Source organism: Pteropus medius, unplaced genomic scaffold (assembly GCF_902729225.1).
Source record: "Pteropus medius unplaced genomic scaffold, Ma_sr-lr_union100, whole genome shotgun sequence".
Classification (NCBI taxonomy): domain Eukaryota; kingdom Metazoa; phylum Chordata; class Mammalia; order Chiroptera; family Pteropodidae; genus Pteropus; species Pteropus medius.
In genome coordinates, this window is record NW_024354886.1 from 4,845,498 (window position 1) to 4,869,581 (window position 24,084).

Below are 24,084 nucleotides of genomic sequence, written 5' to 3' on the forward strand. Positions count from 1 at the left end.
TGTTCTCAGAGAGGTCTCAAGACTTGCCCAAGGTTACATAAAGAGCTCCCAGAAGAGCCAGGGCCATGAAATTCACCTCCCCGAATTCTGAACAAAGCTGGCCTCATTTTTGTCAGGGAAATATGATTTCTTCATCCAATTTGGACCTTTTTCCTCCTTCGGATGTCTAATGAGAGTCCCCACTCACACCCAGACAACTCCAATTTGTAGGGTGATATTTTTTGCTTGGTCTAGGCCCTTGATAGCTATGGGATTAAAATCTCACAATAAGGCAATAAACTGCTTTTCTTTGAGCCTTCTTAGCTCCCACTCAAGAAGCCCTGTGTCACAGTGAATATGGCAATAAGTGATTTTCAAAAGAAAGGATTCTGCTCTTTACTAAATTACTCCTTAATCTTTTTCCCCCTTTCTTCCAGGGCTAGCAATAAATCAAAGCCAAAACAAAAACAAAAACAAAAACAAAAACAAAAACAAAAACATATTCTCTGCTATATGGAAAGCAACATTTTCACTGCAGAGCAAAACGACCTAACTGTGACAATGGAATGGCTAGTCAGGGTATGGGCAGCTTTCTGAGAAGAGATATCATAGCAGCTGCAACTTCCCGTGAATGTTTAGCACATCTGAGCATAGAGAAGTCTGTGGTCAGACTAATGCAGCTGGCAGTCCATTTGGTGAGGCCAAAACATCTAAATAGCATTGTGCACACACATGTGTGCATATATTAATGTTTTTAAGCCAGTTTCATGATCTGATCATTGCTCTGATAAGCTTGCCTGGAGCCAGGTATATTCAGCTTCCCTTAAAGGCTTCTATAGGTCATCTGACAATGACAAGCCTTAGGAACAGGACACGAACACTGGGGCAGATTGTTTGCCAAATATAAATGCCTAAATTTCGATGAAATCAGTTCCTCCTAAGAGATGAGTATTAGGTTGGTAAAGCTTTGAGAGTATGAGAAATAAAGATGGTGAAGACTAGAGTCAAAAAAAAAAAAAAAGTCTACTTTTGGAGAAGACCTAACCAAACGACAGCAAAGAGAATCTGCCTTGATCATTAAAAGGCTAATGACTCAGACTATATCACCTCTATATTCACGTACTTATAATCATCACTAAACAGGCAAAGCCAGGGTTCTCATGGTCTTCCAAATACTGACTCTGGTGGTCCAAATAACCCAGAATTCCAGGCTATTCAGAAGCAAGTCCTAGAAGATGTATCTCAGATAGTCTCCCATCCAGGAGAGTAATGTGGCAATTTCTCCTCTACCTCTTGACACTGTTATTGCCAAACTGTAAGTTCTAGAAAGCCTTAGGAGCACAGAAAGTCCTGGTTATCTAATATTTCTTTAAGAGCCTTGCTCTTATCCTTGGGCATTAGGAATTTTAATCTAAGTCTTTGTTAAAGAGGTGGCATAAGGCATTTACAGAGACCCAGCCCCAGATGAATATACTCCATATTACCAGGGATCTCTTATAAAAAGGAAGTAATAAAGCAAATCTCTATAAAAACATGTGGGTATTTACTACATACACTTGTGTCTGCTGGCAATGTATTATTTATTACCCTAGAGGCTGTCATTATAGAGACCCCTAAGTTGAGACATGATAATAAGCATTTTTTAATTAAGGGATAAAAAGAAATAAGGACAGAATTTGTACCTAGCATAAAAATCGTCTTCTATATCCAACACCGACTTACATTCTTAAAATGGCTCCCTTGCATTTTATACATTTAGTTAAACTAAAGCTATACTTCTGGTTCTATGTGTTTACATTAAATAAAAGAGCCCATTTCACTGAACAGTCCATGGCAATACTGTAAAAAAACATTAACTCCCACTTCTAGGGATAAAGTAATGAGACTTAATTGACTAGTTTACATTAGCTAGTTTTTAAATTAAAGAACAATAAGGCACTGAATGAGCTACAAAAAAAAAATACTAAAATTATGTAATATTTTAAATAAATACTCAATAAACATTCTCTGAATAGTAGGAAGAATTAAAGGAGCATTTTGAAGATGAAAGATCAAGAAAAATGATTCTCTTCATAAATCTAAGTGAGAAATGGAATGACGTGCTTCATGATAACATTTCTTTTTTAAAAAGGTAGACTATTCTTTTCAAATAACTTTCTTTGATTCCTCCCCATCCCCACTAGTCCTATTTCTCTTCTAATTCAGTCTTTATCATATTTTTCATGTTGGTTCTGGGGCAGATTCTTCATGTGAAATAAAGAGGGAAAATGCAAAAACAAAAATAAGATGTCTGGGGCAGGACCACCAAAGCTTGCTTATATGACACATTCCAGTGTACAGTGATTTGGGTGACACTGTACATTTTATCTCAAAAGACAACACAGGTGCAAAAGCAAAACATGAGTTTGGCTAGCCCATCAGAACCAGGAGAAAATGTGTATGCTTTACTTTCCTTGTGGCAAGGTAGGTCAATAATTGGCCTGTGTGTCAGAGAGCTCTATTAAAATTCTTTGCTTACTACTTTTGAGTGAGTTTAAAAATTCTTACTCCAGATTACTGATGTACAAAATACAAATTTACTACTCCAAAGAGGTGATATGAGAAAGCAAAGTCTTCTTCAAGCACATACTCATGCGCTTCTCAAAAAATCATATTTCAATGATGAGAACAACCCCTTAACCCTCTACCTCAGAAGTTGTCAAGGGAAAATACTTCTTATCTATACGGTCTTCCTCCTCTTCATCGGGTGGTGGCTTTGCTGGAGGCGGTGGACGTTCTCTCTGTAGAAGAGAAAAAATAAGTACTTCATTATCTCTTTTTTCAAGTAGCTTTTTAGTTTACTCTTATCTTAGCTCTTGGAAATTAAATAGAATAATGTACAGAACTCCCCTGAGAGACCAAACTCATGGTTTAGTATCTCTTTAATATCTGAACAGATGGAGAATCTTGCTCTCACACACACACTGCAGTTAGTATGTTCTTAGCTTTTTGATGTTTATGGCAGAGATTATAAATACCTCTTTAACAACCTTGACCACAGTGAGAAATATCAGCACTGAAAACACATAAGTAACTGCCTTTTCAGAAAATGTCCTTCATAATACTGATACTTAAAACTCTAGTATAGGAAAACCTGTGGCTCAACTTTCAGTCTACTCTAAAAAGAAGAAACAGCAAGTCAAAAGAATCAACTTGTCAAAGAGTCCTAACAAACTAAAGTTATTAAGGAAGTAATGAGGAAAGTAATCAAGGACAAAAACATCACTTCCTGTCCAAACTTTGATGCCATCCCCATTTATTAGCAAAAGCTCATACTGGTCCTCTTATCCTTGGTCACCTTCAATGATTACTATTATGTATCATTAGCATATGAAAACCCTACTTCATCTCAACCCATTTTTAAAAAATAATATTTGTCAGTTATCTGTCCTAGAGCAGGGGGTTGGCGACCTTTTTCTTAAAGAGCCATAGAGTAAATATTTTCAACTTTGCCAACTCTGCCATTGCATTGTAAAAGTAGCCATAAAAAATATGTAAATGAGTGAGTGTGGCTGTGTTCCAATAAAACTTTAATCACAAAAAGAGGCAACTGGTTTGTGGCCATAGTTTGCAACCCCAGCCATGGAGCAAGACACTCATCAAGGAGGGGATCAGTTAGATCATTAATTAGTTGGTCACTTTCAGGAATATACAGACTGATATTTGGTGAAAGAAAGCTGAAGAGAGGTTTGCCATTGTGCCTGCACTACTTCCAACCTCATTTCTATTCCAAAGTTTGATGATCAATGTTCTTATGGGGAAGGGAATGGGAACCTGAAACAGGAGTTGGCTTGCAGGCTCAGTCCCTGGCTTGTAGGTCAGTTCGCTGTGCTGCTGGGACAGGCGTATATGAAACGTCAGGGCAGAGGTGAATGCTGAATTATCTGAGAACCTCAGAGAAAGCTACAAGGAAAGATGTTTCTTATGTTTTAGGAGCTGCCAGAGTTAGCATTTGGCATCCGTGATCTCTCTATTGAAATATGCTTCACTGCTCGGTTTTAAAACTCGAAAAAACAGTCATTCCCACAGTCCCTGGAACCAGATGGATGCCCAATGGCAACAACTTCGACACAGGTTCATATGTTGAAGCCAAACAAAACAATTTATATCAGATTTCACACTAAGTCCTATTTTCTCCACCTTTCTTTGCTCCAGAAGTGCAGGAACAAGCCTGGTCCCGGGGCCACTTGGTAAGGAAGGGAATAGCAAAAGCAGCAGGCCTGTAATCTACACCAGTTATCCAACCTTGGGACACACAGAACTGAGGAAAAACAAAATAAAATACAACAAAAAGACCCATCCTAGAAGGTTTCTTAAAGCTAAAGGAGCCTAGAAAGAGTAATAGGAAAGCCTTTGGTGGAAGTGATCACCGGGGGCATTGGAAGGAAAGAAAAGCCTGATCCTCTTTCTTCTAACATCAAAACTTCGGCCCAGGGCCTGGAAGCCTGGAGCTGATTTATATATACCATCCATTGTGTTCGCAAGATATATAATAGTCCCTCGGCCACAGTTAATTACCAACGACCAGGAAGGTAGCACAGCCACAATATACGTAAGTGAACATGGCAAAGCATGCACCCCAAGATGTATCAGTTTCTATTTAGAAGGATCATAAGAGGCTAGATTCCTAGAGGAGGATGGAAGAAAGGGACTGTAAATCAGTGGCTAAGCCCCACAGGAACTTGGTTATTCAAAGCTTCCTCAGGAACCCTGTGTTCTTCTTGCAAAGCCTCTGGCTCCCTCTAATGGGCATCACCGGTAAGTACCACTTAAGCAACGCCTTTCCTCCACAGGTGGATTTGCTTAATTCATTTGTATCTAACAGCAACAGAAGTGAAAAAAACTTGCTCTGTCTACAGAAGCACAATACCAGTGGTGCTCCGCGTATGCATTGGCTTTCACTGCTCACAAGTTTTACCACAGTCCTTGATCATACCCTCTCTAGTGGGCTACCACAAGGCTGGTGAGCCTTTCCAAAATCCGTACTGAAATGCAGGGTCTCATCAAGGGCAGGGCAAGGAGGCTAACAGAAAAGAGCACCAAGAAACATCACGCCACTCCCAGGGCACACCTGGAAAGCCCAAGGATCACCTAGCAGCTAAAAGATCATCAAAATGGTCATAAGCTGGATTCAGACCGAAAGGAAAAAGTCAGCCTCTCCAACAAGAAGAAATAATATACACATGAAAATATGCCTCAAGGTGAGATTATCACTGGGATCCTGTTAGAGCAATGGCCAGTTTAATAAAATCACAGAGCTCAAAACCTCAAATTACTATGCCTGCCATGCAGGAAGGAAGGTCAATGGGACCACTCATTCAGGCTTGGGCGCACAGTAAAACCCCAGGTGAGAAAATGGGGGTAAGGAGTCTGAAGAACAATGTACAAGGCCAGAAGTAGAAGCAAATACCAGAGAAAGAAGCAATAAGACAAGAAGGTAGGCCTTGAGAAGGAAGAATTCAGGGCTGTCCTCATCCTATGATTTCAGTGGATGGAAGGGTTATAATCACTAGGAAAAACAGGAGAGCAACATATTAACACATGCGATGTCTGATCAAACCTTGCTACAACCCTGAAAAATACAGAAATCTGTCCAGACCCAAACAGATAATTCTTTGAGGGCAAATGGAAGGTGAGCATGTACTCAGGTCAGACAGAAACTTATTTCACTGAGCTCTTTCACCATCTGAACTGCTCTCCAGAGAGAAAAAACACAGAATATAGCAAAGACCCAAAGACAGAGACAGCACTAAGACTAACTAGAAATAATTTGTTCTAAGGCCAAAAAGTAATAGAAAGATGCAAACGGGTTACATTGAAATTGGAAAAACCAAAATTCTACCTCAGTGCAACCACAGTAAGAGGGAGACGTGGCAAAGCCCCAGGACAACAGGGGAGGAGGATCCAGGTCTCTGACTTGCCAGCTGGCACTAGGGGTCACACTCTTCCCCCGAGCCCCACACAGGAGCACAGCGGGCAACAAAACCCCCAGGTTGCTGAGGGCCCCAGGCCACATACAGGCCTCACTCCAGCAGCTTTCACTCCTGCTGCCTCAGCCTCCTTGTTCATGGAGTCTAGGTCAGATGATCGCCCGCTGGCCATGCTGTCCAAGGAATGACAGGAGACAGCATTGCACAGCGCCTCATAGGGATCCTCCTCTTCAGCATTTGTGTCAAAATCGATGATCAGTTCAGTCACTGATTTCTCCACGTCACCTGGAGAGGCGGTTAGAGAAGAGTCAATGAAAAGTAGAGCACAATCTCAAGTTTCCAACCACTGCGACAATCCAAATTCCCAAATACCTCAACATCATGATAGCATAAACTTAAACCATAAAATGTAGCAAAGTACAACTAAACTACTTAAGTAATCCTTAAAATTCTTGATAAGAGCCTCCATGTGCTCAAGCAAAATAGAGGATGACGAAGCCTTTCTGAGACAGAGGCACTGAACAGCTGTTAGACTCACTCACTAGGTAACTACAAACCTCAGAGTATCTGGGATCCAAGCTTATGACTGCAAAATTACCAACTGTTATAGAACAGGGATCTCTGGGTCACTGCAAATAGTCAAAACTATAACCAACAAATCCTTAAAAGCTAATAGTTTAGTGAATTACTAATCCCATTATTAGATTATGAGGTCAGAAAAAATGTGATAGGGAGAGAACAAGTACTCCACAGTAAAGACAGACTGAGTACACTTTAACCCTTGTATTTCTGTACTCCTTAGAAAAATCCCTTTTCCATTTTAGTGTCTGGCTTTGTTCTGTTTCTCTAGATTTTTTTATTGTGATGTGTGTGTGGGGAAGGTGTCGGTCAGTATTTTATCTTTCTCATTCATCACACCTAGGACCCAAAAGGCTGCTCAATAAATCTGAAAAGGTGGATCCTGGCAGTACTGTGGAGGCTGGACTACCTAAGCTAGCACCCAGACCAAATTTATAAGCCAAATGATATGTTACCAAAATCTTCCAGATGCACATCTACCAACCAGATGACACTCATTAAATATTTACTGTGGGCCAACTACGCTCAAGACACTATAGTGTGTGTTAGGAAAAAAAGGTTTCACTGAGATTTGAATTTATCTTGAAATTATCTTGTCTACTACACATCCCAAAATAGATCTCACAGAGCCAACTGTGAAAGTAAAGAATAAAATAAAGTAGGAAAGAAGAGGTCTGCTGTCGAAGGCCTAAGCTATATTCAATAAAACTTCATATAGTAGTTGGGAAAAAATGAATTTGAATATGAACTTATTAAGTACCCCTAACTCCCTGAAATTATTATTTAAATTAAGATTTTCCATTTTGCTAAAGAACGTTCAACTCTTTTCGAGCCGAGAGCCCCTTTGCTGGCAGAGAAGAGCCACCTTACCCTGAGACTTCTGGGATGTGGAGTCCATACTGGAGATGAGAGGTGGCTGGGGTGTGGGAGTTTTATCTACCTCTTTTGCACTTCTTTTTCCGGTCATGTGATCTACATGGAAAAACAAAAAAAAAGCTGCACCAAATGCAAATGCCTTGGTTTGGCTAGTGTGTCCTCTGGTCACCCCGACAGGGAGATGGACTGATACCTTCGATAAGTGCTGCTATCTGCTGGCTCTTTTGAGAAGGCAGTTCTTGGACAGTGTCTAGGGCAGTCAGTCCACGGTTATCTTTTATGTTGACATCAATTCCTAGAAAGGCACACCAGGTAGACCAGTGGAGTGAGCATTTTCAAGTGAGCCTCAATGAGGGTCAAATTCCAGGACACCTAACAGTCCCAGCAGCACGACCAACATTTTTCATCCAAAGCCATTTAATCCAGCTATTCATGAACAATTCATACATTTGCAATCAGTGGAGACATACATACATTGGGTTCAAATGCAGCCAGCAAAAATCTCCCTCCAGGGAGGCTAGAGAGAAACAATCCCAACCCTGGCATGCTGTGTAGACAAGAGTGCTGCCGACCTCTCACCTGCAGCCAGCAGGATTTGCACCACATCGGTCTTGCCAAACAAAGCAGCCTCATGCAAAGCACTGCCCTTCTCCGTCTGGAAAGCAAACGAGAGCGCAGAGCAGCATGTCATCAGAAAAGTGACCCAGTTTTGGCGTGGCTTAACACGACAAACGGAACATAGACAAGAAGGGACAGGAAAATAAAATAAACCACACAAAGTCCCCTGTCATTATCTTTCCTATTTTTCTTGTCTGGATTCCAAAACCACAATCATGGCCTGTACATCAAGGGTGTTTGCTGTGCCACCAGCAGGCCACACGTGACTAACGGCACAGTTACTCTTGGAGCCACCCATTGGTAAAACGCCTCAAAACTCCACCTTCCTGGGTGTAAGGAATAATGAAAAGAAAAGTACAAGGGGAAAAAAAACACCTTAACTTCAAGTGTGGTTTGGTCAATGCAAAGCCTAAGGACTTTCATTCATCTGAATGAAGCAAAAGTGAAAAGCCACAGGAAATGCTAAGTCTCCTGTTGGCAAAATCAAGTTGATGGGATTTTGGAGGTGCTAAATGGTGGCAGTGGGAACACATGTATAGAAAGATAATGAAACTTTCTATTTTCGAGAGCTTGTCCATAATCACATCTTTTCAGGGTATAATGATTATATTTTAACCCTAAAAAGAAAAAAAAACAAACTCACTGGGGAGTTTGCCTCTAAAGTTTCACAGTAAAATGAGTCAACGAATGGAAGGAAGCATCTGACATGTGACGCGGAACGTGCTAAATAATAACACAGCCCAGCAGCATGGTACTTATGCCTTTTCTAAAATGACTAAGTCCCTTGAGCCTGGGAGGTCTACTGGTCCAGCTACCTGGTAGTTGCTATCCATGCCAGCATCCAGGAGCACCTGGACCACAGCTCTGTGGCCATTCCTTGCCGCCAAGTGCAGAGGGGTGTGCTTCTTAGTGTTGCAGCTCAAGAGGTTGGGGTGTGCATTGAGGAGCATCTTCACCACCTCCAGTCTCCCGTAGAGCGCAGCCAGGTCCAGAGGTGTCTCAAATTTGTTGTTGCGCATGGTGGGGTCTGTTAGCTCCTCTAAGAGGACCTTCACCACCTCCGTGTGGCCATACTGTGCTGCACAATGCAGAGCCGTCTCGTTGTCATTGTTCTAAAGAGTTAACAAGCAGATCACATCAGAACGGTGACTGGCATATGACTAGGACAATCACACATAAAACCAATGAAATTTAAATGAGAAAAATAGCAGCAATACTTGGGGACTAATAGAAGTCAGTCTGAATCTAGACATACTCCCCTGCGAACAAGCCCAACTGCTCTAATCAGCCACGTCTTGCCCCAATTACTGCAAGAGGGGAGCAGTCATCTCCTTAGCATTTGCAGCCTCCTTTGTGCTGTGAAGGAAGTGTCTCCAGATTGTAAAGAGAGCAATCTAGGGAATGTGGCAGGTCTTGGGTAGAAGCCCTGGCACAGACAAATGCCAATAATATCACTGCCATTGATTCATTTTAAACTTCAACTGGTTTTATAATTTATATTTAGTCAACCCTGTGGTTCTGATTCTTCATTTGTTGACCATCCATTGATTCACACACAAGCTTTTATGAAAGAGTGTCTTCTGCTTAGCTTCTTGCATGCAAATCAACCAGCCAACAATGAAAGTAACAGAGCAGAGCACCAAAAGTCACTCTCAAGATATCAGCAAACAGCCATTTCCAGGGGAGGGAGGCACCTGAGCCCAGTCACAGAGGAATATGGGACCCTGATGCTGCCCTGTGCCTATTCCAGAAGCCTGTACCAATCCATGCATGCAGAATCTACAGTACAGGGTAGCACTTCTTCAATCAGACACTGGAATGTTTTGTGTGAGAGGTGCAAAATATTCAAAATTGTAACACTGCCATCAATTCGAATTTATAACCCCATGGTCCTTTAATGCCAATTTTGCTTCAAACTAAAGGTAGAACATGGGATAAAACAGGAGAAGTTTGTGGTTTTTCAATCATCAAAAGCAAACTGTTAACTATTCCAATTATGCTCTTTCTTTTACTACTACTGACAATGTATAATTAGAGCAGGAATAAAGTGATTTCCATGACCTTTCCTTTTTAAAAGCACTAATGAAAATAATTGTCTCATAAGATTTTGAGAGTCCTGAATTTATTCAGGAGGCTTCTGCTATTTTAGGGAAACAAAGCTTACGAGGGGAGTTGTCCATCAAATCAATATTATGCACCTTTCAGTGGTCAAAAGGTAAAAATCAATGTTTCCACAATTGATTTAATTCAATTAATGACATTAAAAATAACAGACTAGAAGTTACCCAAGCATGCATGCAATTCCATCTGCTTTTGATCTGGCATTTGACTGCATCATTTTTTCCAGCTACACCAATTGTACCAGGAAGATCCAGAGCTGCTGGGAACAAGGTCCCAAAAGGCCAGAAGGATAGCAAAGAAATTTTTTAAAATGAAATAAGGGTAGAAAGGTGGTAGCAGGAGCCACATGCAAGATAAATGCACACAGATAAACAGAGGACACAGCACTGAGTTCAAACGTGACTCAGGAGAACAGCAGCTGAGAAAGTGCAGACACCTTCACTGGCCAAAGACACAGCCACTTAGCAACAGCCTCTTGTGGTACAACTCGGTCCAAGGAGCAAATTCCATGTCAACTTAAAAGTCTGGAGGGAAGGGGAAATGCTAGGTAGAAAGTAAATCCTTGGGATTTCCTGTGCCAAAAAACCATTTAGGACACTCATTTGGAATTCCCAATTCCTATTAAGCTATGGCATGAGTAGCCTGAGCAAACTTAAGAGCTGTCACTTCACTTTCTCATGATGAAAAGAAAACTCACAGGAGCTTTCTGTAGAGTGATCCTGGGGCCAAGTGGCAATCCAAAGAAGTTTAAGAGGATTCTCAGGGTTTTATATCTCAAGATTAGCATGACAGCAAGGGCCAAGAAAGTCAGCTTATTCTTATTAAAATTCCAATCCAGAAAACCTTGTTTGCTCTGAAACAGATATTGTTGTTTCTTTTATATCCAAGTTGTCTCCCAACTACCAGAATAATCTGTCCTTGACTTGGTAAAAAGCATACCATGAGGGCCTGAAGAACTGTAAAATTCTACTATCCAGCAAGAAAAAAAAGTCTTCCGTTTGTTTGGTTTTTTTGCCAGAACTAAGGCAGCTGCCAAAAAGCTGCCTTGCTATAAAAAGGCAAGGTCTTGATCACTACTAGGCAAAATTTCCACCTATGTTAAAAATGGCCTAACCACATCTCTGCAGAACATTACGCTCATATTCGCAGTGTAGGAAGCATCTTACTTGTGTTTCACTCTTGCCAGATACAGTCTGTTCACTATAATAATCTTGAGTTTATGCCTGTGGTGAGCACATCTCTCAAATTCAATGCAGGCCATCACAATGAGCTCTTACTACAATTTCCCCTTTGAGCCTGACAATTATCAGGGCAAGAACTCACTAAGCGTTGATGCATGGACCCACAAGAAGAGGAGGGATTCCAAGGAGTGCACAGACTCATAGCCACCTGGAATCCTTCTCTTTCACACCTTCCAAATTGCAGCACCTCAAGAGTTCCCAGAATCATATTACTATGTATCTGGTCTGAGGAAAGGGACTGAGATGAAATATCCCAATTTTCTCCAAAGTCTTTCACAAAGTCTCCATTCTTGCCCATCTTGAGATCACTTTCATTTTTCCTTGCTATGATCAGTACTTCTAATAAAAAAAAGCCCCCAACACCCTTTATATCCAGAGATCTCATTCAATGTTTAAATCCATTATATTTATGCATTTACACATACACACACACTACAAGCAGCAGAAAACCATACAGAAACATTTCCATGGCTTTTCTCTTCTTGGAACTATTCAAAACCATCACCTCCCAGTACTTAGATTACAGCCCAACTGCACTCCTGTCCATTGTTGACAGATACCTAAGTTAGGGACACTCGGGTTACAGCCCTCTGTAGCAATAATGGTATAGGCAATAGAAATATACCGAAATTGGAACAAAAGGACAAACTACGTCTACTGAGATTTAGAAGATACAGGAGAAACATGAGAACTGAGTCCTTCATGTGGAATAAGTTAGACTTACTCTGTAACGTTCTAGAAGGCAGAACTTTGACCAACAGATAGAAGGTTTAGAAAGACAGATGTCAACCAAGCATAAGAAATCAAAAATCGGTGGAATCTCAGGAGAATAATTCTGTTTGTTACTAGGAGAAATAAACAAACAAGCAAAATAAGAGATAGATGGCCCACATTTTAGGTGAGAGAAGACTCCTGCTCTGAGTGGAAAGTTGGCTTAACTCAGCGGTTCTCAAACTGGCTTCGTTTAGGAATTACATGGAACTTAAAAGCAGCTAAGTCCTAGCCCAGACTTGCCAGGATAGCACCTCAGAAGGTAAAGCCCAGGAAAACTATTATTCGAAAGCTTACCAACCTAGCAGGTACCAACTTAACCAAGCAATCATTCATCATTATCAAGAATGAGACAAACTGACATCATGTGCCTTGTGATGTGATGCACTAAAAAGGACATAACATTACTCCTGTGGCATCCTTGCCAAAAATGTATAACCTGAATCGAGGCAATATCTGATAAACTCAAACTGAGGAACAGTCAACAAAACGACAGGTCTGTACTCTTCAAAATTGTCAATGTCATGAGCGCCTGAGGAACTGACTCACGTTATGTATGATCCTGGATTTGATCCTGGACCAGAAAGAAATTGTTCCAGGGGACATTACTGAGGCAAATAGTGAAATTTGAACATAGATTTTATATTAAAATTGGAAATTTTCTCCAAATTAAAAGTTTTATAAAAGCTTGCTAGGTATTCTGACACAACCAGACAAGCTGAGCAACATGCGGAGACAACTGGTCTATATAACTTCCAGGCCTCTTCCAGCTCTAAGACTGAATAATTTTTAAGCGTACAGAAAAACAGATCTACACTAAAACAAATATGATTGTTGCTCATCTTATGCTATTCGAATTAAGTTAAAATTATTTAACTTAGAGGGTAAAATTTTAATGATTCCACTTTAGCTAAGGATGATTTATGTTTGGACTGATTTATTCTGACTTGTGAAAAAGGAAAGCTCCACAGGTCAAAGAGGAAGAATGAAAGCTCATGAAAACTACCTCCACTCCCCAAGAAGGCATCTGAGACATCTTCCATTTCCACAGGTGCCTGCTACTACTTAGCCCATAAAAGTCCTTTAGCAAAGCAATTCCTAAACACAAGCCAGGTCAATAAAAACCCTAAGTCGGGTCAGGAAAATACCTAGGGAGGTCAGGATCAAATCAGCTCAAGAAGAGTTTGCATTCTTAGCACAACCCAAACAGCTTTATCCGTTGAGCATCGGTTGTCCTGGGGGTGGAGGTCGGGGGAGGGGGGAAAGGGTAGTATTTCCAAGGAGAGAAGTATATTCTTATTCTGGTTAGACAAATTTTCTTTTATGTGTGCAAAATCAAGGGGTAGGAAAATGTGCTTTCAAGAACCCAAGTCCTACCCTTTAATCAGAGCTTTACAAGCTAACTGAACTAACTGCAGAGTGGGAAAGCAATCATTTTGAGGTGCTTCCCCCCAAAATAAAACCCTGAACAGACTCATTGAGCAATGTTCCATTATGTTTCACCCACCAGCAACAAAGAACAAATTTCAAAATGCATTTCAGAAATATCACATTATGTATTCCTTTTAAAATTACCAGATATTTTTACTTTATGTACATTATCCTATTTAAACTCCAAAACAATCCACCAAATTAAATAGTAAACTGAGGCTCAGAGAGAGAAAGAAACTCACTCAAGTCAACAAAACCAAGTAAGTGATAGCATAGAATTTGCATTCAGGTCTCACTTGAAAGACCGTGACCTGTGAGAGTTCTCTGTCACTTTCAAAAAAAAAAGAAGAAAACTAAAACAGAGTATCTTCCTATTTTGAAGATTAAAAAACAGAATTTGAAGAGTGGGCCAAAACAAAAGCTAACGTGTTCCACTATCCCAGATCAAACTGTTTCTCCAACAATGAGGCCCAACAGCTGAAGAAAATCTTTCACAGAGCCTGCCTAGGTTCAGTCAGTAAAGGGCTTCATTTGCTAAATCAGGATTTCTCAAAGAACATAAAATATCTGGCTTGCTTCTGAGAGCTTGTTTGGAGGTTCTAGTAGGGGAGCGCAGCTACTCCTATACCCTTGACCGAAGAACGGTCCTCTCTTCTATCAGGGAAGGTCGTCCTCTTCGACCGAGTGTGCAGCTTCGGGAGGGACGCACATGGAGTGGTGAGGGAGGAAGGGGACACCTGCCTAGCCAGCCAGATCAGCCGAATCAACCCTGGCGATCAATGGGGTGACAGATGTCGCAGCCAGAGTGCCCTCACATCCTGCCTTGCTTTTGGAAACATGCAGAAGTACCTTATATTTCCCTTCCCTAAGGCTGCTGAATTCGGAGCAAGTGAAAGGCAGCTAGTGTGAGTAATGCAGTGACTCAACTAAACTCCAGATTGTTGCCAAAAAGCAAACCTCATCTGAATGAAATCTCGGAATCAGAAACAGCAGGTGAGAGCGCTGAGGAAAGAGGCTAACACCATCACCCGACCCACATACTCTGCTGCCCGATGCGGTAGAGGCTAGAGGGGCAGTGAGCACAGCAGAGCGGGGCAGTTCGTCACCAGGCCTATAAGACAATATATTACCAGTCCCGGCCTCACAGCAAGACGCAACAGAAGTGTCCCGCTTGGCCCTGCAACTTCATTTTCTATTTTAGAGTCCTTCCAAAGGCCAAGAGTGACCAAGCAGAGAGAGAGGCTAAGTGGCTAGGGAGAAGAGGCAGAGGCTTTAAAGCCCCAGGCAGAAATGCACAAACTCAAGGAAATGAGAGGGGAGCCACAAGCAACAGCTCTTAAGTCACCCATGCCCTCTCCCCCATACAATTACCACAAGCTATTGAAAATCAGATTTTACTTCAAAAGAAACATAGAAGACAGACTAAGAATAATTTTTTAATCCAGGAAATAAAAATGAATCATTTTTCTGTGCTTCTCAAAAAGTAAGCTAATTTGACATCTTTTAATTGTTTTTGAATTTAAATTTTAGAAATCACAATAGTAAATTATGCACGCATGGTTCCACCTTTTTTCCCCACTTCTGCCACTCCTAAGCTTTTCAGCCATTCCAGAAAAAGCACCTAACCTTTCCAGAATTAGTATGGATCCTAAAAACAAAAACAAAACCCACTGAACCTGCATTTTCCCACTCCCCACTCTCAGACAAGCCAAAGGCAGATGGGCTGAAGCAGACAACAGTCAGGGTGGTGAGGAGGAGCCTGAGTGGACAAGAGTGGAAGCCAGAGAGGACCAAAGAGAAAGTGTAGCTTGAAGAAATGATGCAGAGGAATCCTGGCAGCAAAGTACACACCTTGGCATTGATATAAGGGTCAAAGGGGCCGTACTTTTTGAGTTCTTTGATCTCAAGAGCATTCTACAAAAAGGAGAGGAAAAGAAAATGTGATGATAAAATGGATGAAATATATCAAAGCAATGCACAGCCCTGAGGGGGCCCTACACTAGAACTTGGATCTGTGTGCCTCTAAAGGAAGTTATTGGGGAAGATAATCTCCAGGGCTTGGCAATCATCACCCCCTCCTATTCGAGCATCTAACTGGAACCACAGCAATGGTTTTTAATGTAGTACTGTCACTACTATCTACATCCATTAGCTTCTTCAAGCTACTGCAGCCGTGCTGCCCAGCCCCTGCCCCACCCACCTGCCTGCCAGATACTCAAAGCACTGGGCTGGTGTCCCAACTATCAATGGATAGGCCAGGCAGGAGGCGGCTGTGAGAAGGACAAGCTAGCATACTCAGGTGGCTCAAAAATCCAAGCAGCTGTGTTCCAAGGCAAAAGTGAGCAAAGACAGGATTAGAAACAGTTACTGAAAATTGCTCAAATGAGAAGGACTTGAATGGGTGACTTGTGTTTTCAACATTGAGGAATATTAATTAAAAGCAAACTTCCTTATAAATTTCCTCCAGATACAAGAAATTAGAGTCACTTTAGCCAGGAGGAGTAAATCGCATTTAGATTCTAAAGAGGCCATTCTAAAGAGGCCATCTGCATTCCTAATGCTATAAAATATCCTCATTTATGATCTTAAATGTCTATTGCTTACCCATCCAGATACTACAAACCAACAGAGGAAAGGGAGGCTGATTAACAGCTATATACACGTCATCTCTAAATTGGGACATTTGGAGCACTGCTTTCATTTTCTCATACCTCAGAGTAATGCTATCCGCCTCTTATTCAAAGTCATGCTCCTAACAGCTCACTGAGAGTGTGCACGGTCTCTCTGACAGATGGACTTGCAAGAAAGATTTCCCCAATTTTTGAGGAATAACTCTGATCTAATTCTACAGGTAATTTAACAATCTCCTCTCAGCAAAGTCATTAGGAAAAGTCCTAAACTTGGTGAGAAAGCATGACATCTCTCTTATTCAAGCAACTTAGAAAAGTACCTGCTTCAGTTCAGAGCAGAGAGGAAGATAGGAGAATGGCTTATCATATAAGGAAAGCCCATCTCCTCTCAGATCCAAACTACATGGAGTTGTATTTTATAAGAGGCTTGTCTAGAATGTGCATAATTCAAGTATAACTTTTCCAAAGTAATAAATGTAAAGAAGAGAAAGTATAGACTCAAGAGTGCCTAAGTCCATGGCCATTGCAAGGTATTTTTACTCCAATGCTGCCTTTTTTATTTGCTAAAAATTATCTCTGCTTTGTCAAAGCATGGTCACTCTTATATTAACATTAGAGGACACTGCGGAAATGATCTTCATTCTGTTGAATCCCTCCTGACCTCCACTCACGTTTTTGTGAGCTCACTTTTCAGCACCAGCTGAGTACTTCCACTTCTGCAAGTTCTGATGCATGTAAAACAACAGCATGGTTCACACAGTATGGCATGCATCAGGAGCTAAAGCTGCATTACCAGGCTAATGGCATAAGCACAAATGGGAATTAATTAAGCCCCCCAGCTTGAAATGGACTCTAAGCAATTTTGCAGGATCTGTGTTATTTCAAATTTTGCACAAGAGGTTAGTATTCGTATTTTTATTATAGTACTATTCCAAATATCCATGATTCAAATGCATATAAATGCATCCTCACGGAGTAAAGCCTCCCTGATGCACCAAGAGGAGGAGTGCTGAGAGGAAGGGAATCCTCTTAGGGTATGGAAGAACTGGTTCCCTGAGACGTCAGCAGTGGGATGAAGGCAGTGACGGGGCTGCTGGGGTCTTGGCTACAGCTAAATGGAAGAAAGCTTCTCTTCCTTCCGACCTGTTCATTGACTTTGGTGTGTGAGGGCCCTTGATGGATGAGTAACCGCACTATCTGGGCATCTCCTTTCCAGGCTGCTAAGTGCAGAGGGTAACAGCCTTTAGAATCAGCCACATTGGTCAGCGCATCGTTCCTCAGAAGAACCTCAACCACATCCCTAGAAGGCAAAAAATTAATAATGACTTTGCAGAACTCAGAAGTCTTTCCAACTAACAGCTCTTTACATATGTATAGCACAAAACCCCTTCACAGCTATTATCTTATTTGGCTCCCCTATCTCTACCAGAGCTTGTGGCCCAGCCTCTTCCTTTTATTCCATGAGCTATGGGGCTGAATCACACTACAATGACACTTCACCTCCCAGTTTATCTAGGCTTTCTGGATAATCCATCCATTTTCCATTATTTTCAAAACGTCTGGTCTCCTTGTCTAAATCTTGCAGTGTTTCCTTGTTTGTGATGTTTAAACAGCATTCAGGGATATAATTTACATAAAAGAAGTCATGCAAGACAAATATAATTATTCACCACATTATTCAGAGCATTTAGTGATGTGGGAGCTGAAGGTGGACAGGCAGAGCAGAATTAAAGTTGTCGCGAACATCAGCCAGACACATATGGTATCATTGGATACATCCAGGAAGAAGGGCTTGGCTTTCTTCTTCATGACACCACTAATTAAGCAGATACAAATGTATAATTATCCCCATGTATGTGAGGTCAAAGAAAATCCCCACTGTAAATAAAAACAGCATCTGGACTTCAACTTGGCTAACAAGTACAGTCTTTTTTAAGTTCAAGATTCACTTTAATTCAGATTACACCACTATTTAAGGGAGGCAGGGTCTCTACATGTTTCTTGTTAGCTTTGTCTAAAATAGCTATAGAAAATACATAATGATCACATTTAATATATTTTAGAAAAGTTTAGTGTAGAAGGTAACAATCGCCTCTTTTTGGCACATTGAAGTCAATTAGGCTGAGCCAAATATTGTACAGAATATCACAAGGTCAGGTGAGGGCCCTGCTCCTTGCTCAGAAAAATCTAAAATGGTTCCAATAATCCCTCCTCATAAAAACTAAACTTCTACCGCTTATCTCTTATAGTATTAAGCCTCAATCTCTCTTTAATACCTTCAATTCTGTTACACTTTGGTTTCTATTCTTCAACATCCTGGCAAATCTACTCACTGTACTCCACAAGAGTGCCTGCCTCGTTGCTGAGCCATCATATTCTCCCTCACTTGAAGGGCAGTATCCTTTTTCAGCTGCAATCATTTAAATTTATGCCTCCTCTTAAACTCCCCCAAAGCACACCTTCTCCAGAAAACTTTCCATACGAATCCCACCCAATTCCCAATAACCTCTCTATATTTAAGAGAATTAAATAGGCCATAGTATTTATGTATTTCTCCCCTTAAAAATGGTTCTTGTTGTCTACAAAGCTAATTTTATTTGGGGAAAAAAAATGGCAAGCAAAAAGAACAAATAACTACTTTAACAGAAAGAAAGTTTCTCACAACCACTCAATCTATTTTCAGTTTATAAAAGAACTGGTTACCTAAGAGATTATTCAGCCCCTTTATGATCTGGCTGCCCCAAATTTGATCTTCATAGTGAGATGATTGTGTGGCACTGCACCACTTCAGAGGGGAAAAGGACAAACAGAAGAAAAGGTAAAACTTAACCTCTGGTTAAAGTGTTTTTGGAGGTGGGGTGGGAAGGATGTTTGAGTTATACACTGAAGAGAGACTCAGGAATTCTGGATGGACTAAATTTAGTTCATTCTTCTCTGTTCCTCAGCACAAAAAGACAATCCTAAGGCCTGAGTTCTGAAGGGTGGGGCAAGAATGTAGCACACATCAATACTTACTTATGGCCATTCAAAGCAGCATGGTGCAGAGGTGTATACCCAGTGCTGTCAACACAGTTCACATTTGGCCCTCTCCAGATGCTATAGAGAAGAAAACAAAACAAAACAAAACAAAAAACACCGAAGTCACAAACCAAATTTAGAGACAGCAAGCTGTTTGGAAAAGAACTGTGTGATGTTTAACCAAACTGATTATTTTCACATGACTTCTGACAAAGGATAGCAGCAATTTACCACACAAATGTATAGTATGAGGGTACACAGTGGTTTGCTGAACAAGGAGTCAAATGTCAAGACAACAGTGTCATCATTTAAGAGTGTGTTCTTCTGTACCTTTCTCCTCACCTGTAACTTCATTAATCACTCAGTCTGGGACTCGTGCCTCTGAATACTCCCAGGATCATAAGAACAGCTCAGTGAAAGGTCATCAAAAATATCACTGAACCAAACCACTCAGCCAGTTACTGGTATTGAGCATCCACCTCTATGCTGGTGACTGAAGGTTTGAGAGAGACCTTCACATAGACCAGATAGATAATCATGATGCTTCAACCACAGGACCAAGATCAAGAAAACCATATTCATAAAAACATTGAGCCAGGTGTATTAAGATGCAAGAGACAATTTTTCCTTTGTGAATGTCTTATTGATAACAAAAAATAACAACAAAAATATACAATTTAAGTGCCTTATTTGAATCAAAAAATACCATCTAGGAAGGTTGAAATGTTATCTTATTTAATCCTCAAAGCCTTAATTCTGATTTCTGTTTCACACCTTACTGCATTGGCCAAAGCTTCTAAAATACTACTAAGTAGTAGAGGGCAGCCTTGTTTTATCCTTGTTTTTAATAAGAATGCTTCTTAATGTTTTTGGCAGTGGGTTTGAGAAAGACTCTGTAATATATAAAGGAAGTATCTTATTTTTTTTTCCCGTTTAAAGTATTATTAAAAACAGCTGTTTCATTTAAATGCATTTTCTGCACCTGTAGAAATAATCATAGTTTTTCACATTTAACCAACTAATATGTTGTTATCAATAGGTTTCTTAATATTGAGCCATTCTTTTATTCCTGAAATAAAACAAAAACCTTATTTGGCCTTTCTCTATCATGACCATGTTGGTGAATTCTACTTAAGAGTATTTAATTCAGGATTTTCACATCTGTATTCATAAGTTAGGTTGGTCAAAAGCTTTTGCTTTTTGTGCTATTTCTATTGGATTGTATTAGTGTTAGGTTTGGGTCATGATCAGCTGGGTAGCTATTTACTTATTTCTATACTCAGGAATGAATGACACAGAGCATTAAAATTATAAAGAATCACCAGTAAAACCATCTGGGTCAAAAGCCTTTATGCCTGGATGTTGGAAGTGGTGTTATTTATAACAATAAAAGTCTATCAGTAGAGAAGTTATTATGATAACTAAGGTATAAACACATAGTAGAATTTCATATACCAGTTATATTACTATGTAATAAAACTGAATAGAGATTACAATACAAAGTTAAGGAGAAAAAAGAAACATGATCTTTGGAAACATGGCAGAGTGAGAGATATCCCCAGATCCCTCCCCTTGAAACAACAATAAGCTGAACATCTAAAACGGAACAAAAAAACACCCAAACTTCACACCAGCACCTCTGAGCATGGGATCTGCGCATAAGAGCTACCACAGGTCAGAACCCTGGGTGTCTAGAGGTAGACTTGGAGAAATAAAGAAGCTGCCTCTCGAAGCCACTGGAGCTCCCTGCAGGAGGAAGGAGAGGGGAGAAGGTGCAGAGAGTTCCGTGAACAGCCAGCCCTGCCTGAGAGTGCTGTGAGCTCCACGGGGCCGTGTCCAGTCATGAGGTCAGAAGACAGAGAAATGGGGACGGCAGAAAAGCGGGGATGTCAGAAAAGCGGGGACAACAGAAAAACTGGCCATGGTTGCAAAACCGAGGCTGAGCTGCAGCCTCCAACCCCTCCCTAACCCAGAGGGCGCCTCTCCCTATATCCTCCGAGACCAAATACCGCAGAGTCCCAGGGAAATCTGAGCAAATGCTGCCGAGACTGTCGCTGACACTGACAGGGACTGAAACTGAGGGTAGTTAGTGTGATTAAATATCTATCAGAAAACAAAAAGGCATTTTTCAGACTTTATATAAAGTAGGGATCCAAGAGGCTTAGATGCCACCTACTGGAAACCAAAAGTAAAATGCCTTCTTTGCAACAGGCTAAAGAGAGACCTTTATATAATAAATCTTCTTTCTTGGGGGAAAAAAAAAAAAAGCAGAATACATTCCCATTAATGCCCAGGCGGAGAAATAGTCCATAAATAGTCCATGACCAAGGTGACAAGGCATCTCAGAAAGAAGGCAAAAATAAGCTTACAGAGATAGAAATATGCAATTTAAATGACAGAGAATTCAGGATGGTACTTCTGAAAAAACTCAGTGAATTCTGAAACGAGTCATATCAGCTATTTCAGGAATTGAAAAAACAACTAGATGAGCAGAGCAAGGAGACTGAAACCCTCAAAAAGAACCAAATAGAACTTCTAGAGATGAGGAACAAACTGCAGGAGTTGAAAACTGAAATAGCAAGCTTGGGAAATAGAGTTGACCAAATGGAGGAAAGGATCGGTGATATCGAAGACAGAAATCTAGAAATAAATCGGAAGGAAGAAAAGAAAAACCGAAGAATGAAAAATGAAAGAGAAATTCAAGAACTAGCTGATACCATCAGGAGAGGAAATATAAGAATAATGGGCATTATCAAAGGCAAGGAAAAGGAGCAGGGACTAGAAAGCATTTTCAGACAAATAGCTGATGAGAATTTCCCAAATCTAAGGAATGAGCTGGACCATGGAATTCAAGAAGTCAACAGAGCACCCAATTATCTCAACCCCAAAAGGCCTTCACCATTGAGATGTCATTATTTATCTGTGTAAAGTAAGTTAAGTAGCTGGGCAAACACATGAAGCAAGTTTACTGCCAGCTAAGAGCTGATCCCGAAATTTGACTGCACAGAGTAGTCACGGATGAAAGTGGGCTGGGTACTTTGGTTTCAACTTATGGTTCTTCTGTCTCTGTGTTTTATCTAAACAATGCAGTATTCTTATATGTCCCATCAAGAGATTGGTGCCACTGGATCCAGTGTAGCAGGTTTTTTATACTGTATAGCGACCAGGTCACACTGGGGTAGCTGGTTCGTAAAACCGGAATGTTAGATGTTGCACACTAGTGGCCCTGGGCCAATTCCTTGCATTGTGTTGGAAACATGAGGAATTCCCCTAAAGGTCTTAAGCTACGTAGTATGGGTGAGCAGCATAAAGGATTCACTGTGATTCAAGGCCAGATATGAAAAATGCTGTGGTAAGGTGCAGCAAATGATCTGGAAAATCTGAGGAGAGTGAAATTAATATTGGCCAATTAAGTCAGGAAAGGTATTGTGGATCACGGGACATTTGAGCTGGGCCATTTTCTGTGCTGGACAGAATAAGTGCCTCAGTATATTTTCTGCTGTTTTTATTTATCTTTACAGAGACTTTAAGCAATTTTATTCCAAGTTTTTGCCTGAGTTTTGCTAGATCTGGGGAGTTATATGTAGATTTAAACATGGGTTTTAAATCTACGGACATTTTAAATCAGGTCAAAGGAATCCTGGTTCTCTTTTAAGATCTAATGTCTGATCATCGTGATTTGGACTTCAGAGTCTTGCGTCTTCCTCTTGTTTGAAAGTGCTTCCCTTTCCTTCAGCATGGATTGCGCATCTTCCCTCAGAGCCTGGCACATAGTAGATGCTCAGTGGACACTTGTTGACCTGAACTCACTTCGGTATCCTTTCTAAGTCTGATCCATGCAGGAAGAGCTCTCTGTTCCTCCTTGTGCTCCAGCCTGTGTCAAGTGTGTTCCTTATTGGGGCTTTTGCATTTGATGCTCTCTCTGCCTGTCTCCCTCAGACACTCACATTTTGTTCAGCTCTCTTCTCAAAGGTCACCTTCTTAAAAGAGGTCTTTCTTGAGGACCGTAAAGTATCACCCTGTCATATTTTATCCCCTTACTTTGCTTTATTTGCTGTTTTTGTTTCTTTATAGCACTTAATCACTACCTGGAATCATATTATCTGCTTATTTGTTTATTCGCTCACTTTCCCTTCCTCTAGAATTCAAGCTCCATGAGGGCAGAAGCTTTGTCTTCTCATATCTGTTTTTCCACATAGAGCAGGACCTCGTTTAGCACCTGTCTTCATTGTAAAGAGTGGGCTCTGTCTGTATGGCCTGTTTTTATTCATCAGTACTTCGAGGTCCAGCATGCTGCCTGCCATGTGTCAATGTATAGTCAGTTTTTACGTGAGTTGAGAGAGGTGTTTGAGGTGGATTCAGAAGTCACAGGTTCTTATCAGTCATATTCTTCCTTGCCTTCTCCAATGTCTTTAGATGCCATCTCAAAACATAGCTGCTTCTGAGGCACAGAAGACGAGGCTTGCTGTGTTCATGCACTTGGGGTGCTATGACACATCTTAGGCCTTTCAACCATAATGCTATTAAACTGGCTCACCAGTTTAGTTCTAGTTTCCTTGGGCCATTTAAGTCCTAGGGATCCTATCACAGTAGAACTTACGGAAACAGAGATGGTAGTTTGAATGATTAGTCACTTGTCCAAGGTCACACAACTGACAAGTGGCAGAGGCGGGTTTTGAAGTTAGATCAGCTAACTGCAAAGCTTCGGCTCTTAACCTAGGTTCTAAGGTTTCTTCATGCAGGATTGCTGTGACTGCTCTAAGTCCTATCAAGATTAGTCTGAGGGTTTGTTCTGCAAGTCAAGGGCAGCTATTGCATTTCTGCATTTCTGTAGAGGTTAGACCTTGTTTA

General features: G+C 40.9%; 1 protein-coding gene across 6 annotated transcripts in view; it reads right to left on the minus strand.

Annotated features, from left to right (window-relative positions):
- The window catches only part of ANKS1A (ankyrin repeat and sterile alpha motif domain containing 1A), a 172,594-nt gene that overhangs the window by 87,593 nt on the left and 60,917 nt on the right, over nt 1-24,084 (minus strand). For 3 of the 6 annotated variants that reach the window (XM_039856183.1, XM_039856182.1, XM_039856181.1), the window contains exons 2-10: nt 19,231-19,311; nt 17,359-17,515; nt 15,437-15,499; nt 8,837-9,133; nt 7,983-8,058; nt 7,597-7,698; nt 7,398-7,499; nt 6,037-6,233; nt 2,667-2,759 (exon numbers count right to left, since the gene is read on the minus strand). In XM_039856183.1, coding sequence (XP_039712117.1) covers nt 2,667-2,759; nt 6,037-6,233; nt 7,398-7,499; nt 7,597-7,698; nt 7,983-8,058; nt 8,837-9,133; nt 15,437-15,499; nt 17,359-17,515; nt 19,231-19,311 — 1,168 coding nt within the window. Of the gene's footprint in view, nt 1-2,666; nt 2,760-6,036; nt 6,234-7,397; nt 7,500-7,596; nt 7,699-7,982; nt 8,059-8,836; nt 9,134-15,436; nt 15,500-17,358; nt 17,516-17,885; nt 18,042-19,230; nt 19,312-24,084 lie in introns of those variants that run through there. The other 3 variants (XM_039856185.1, XM_039856184.1, XM_039856186.1) reach the window with 2 other exon arrangements.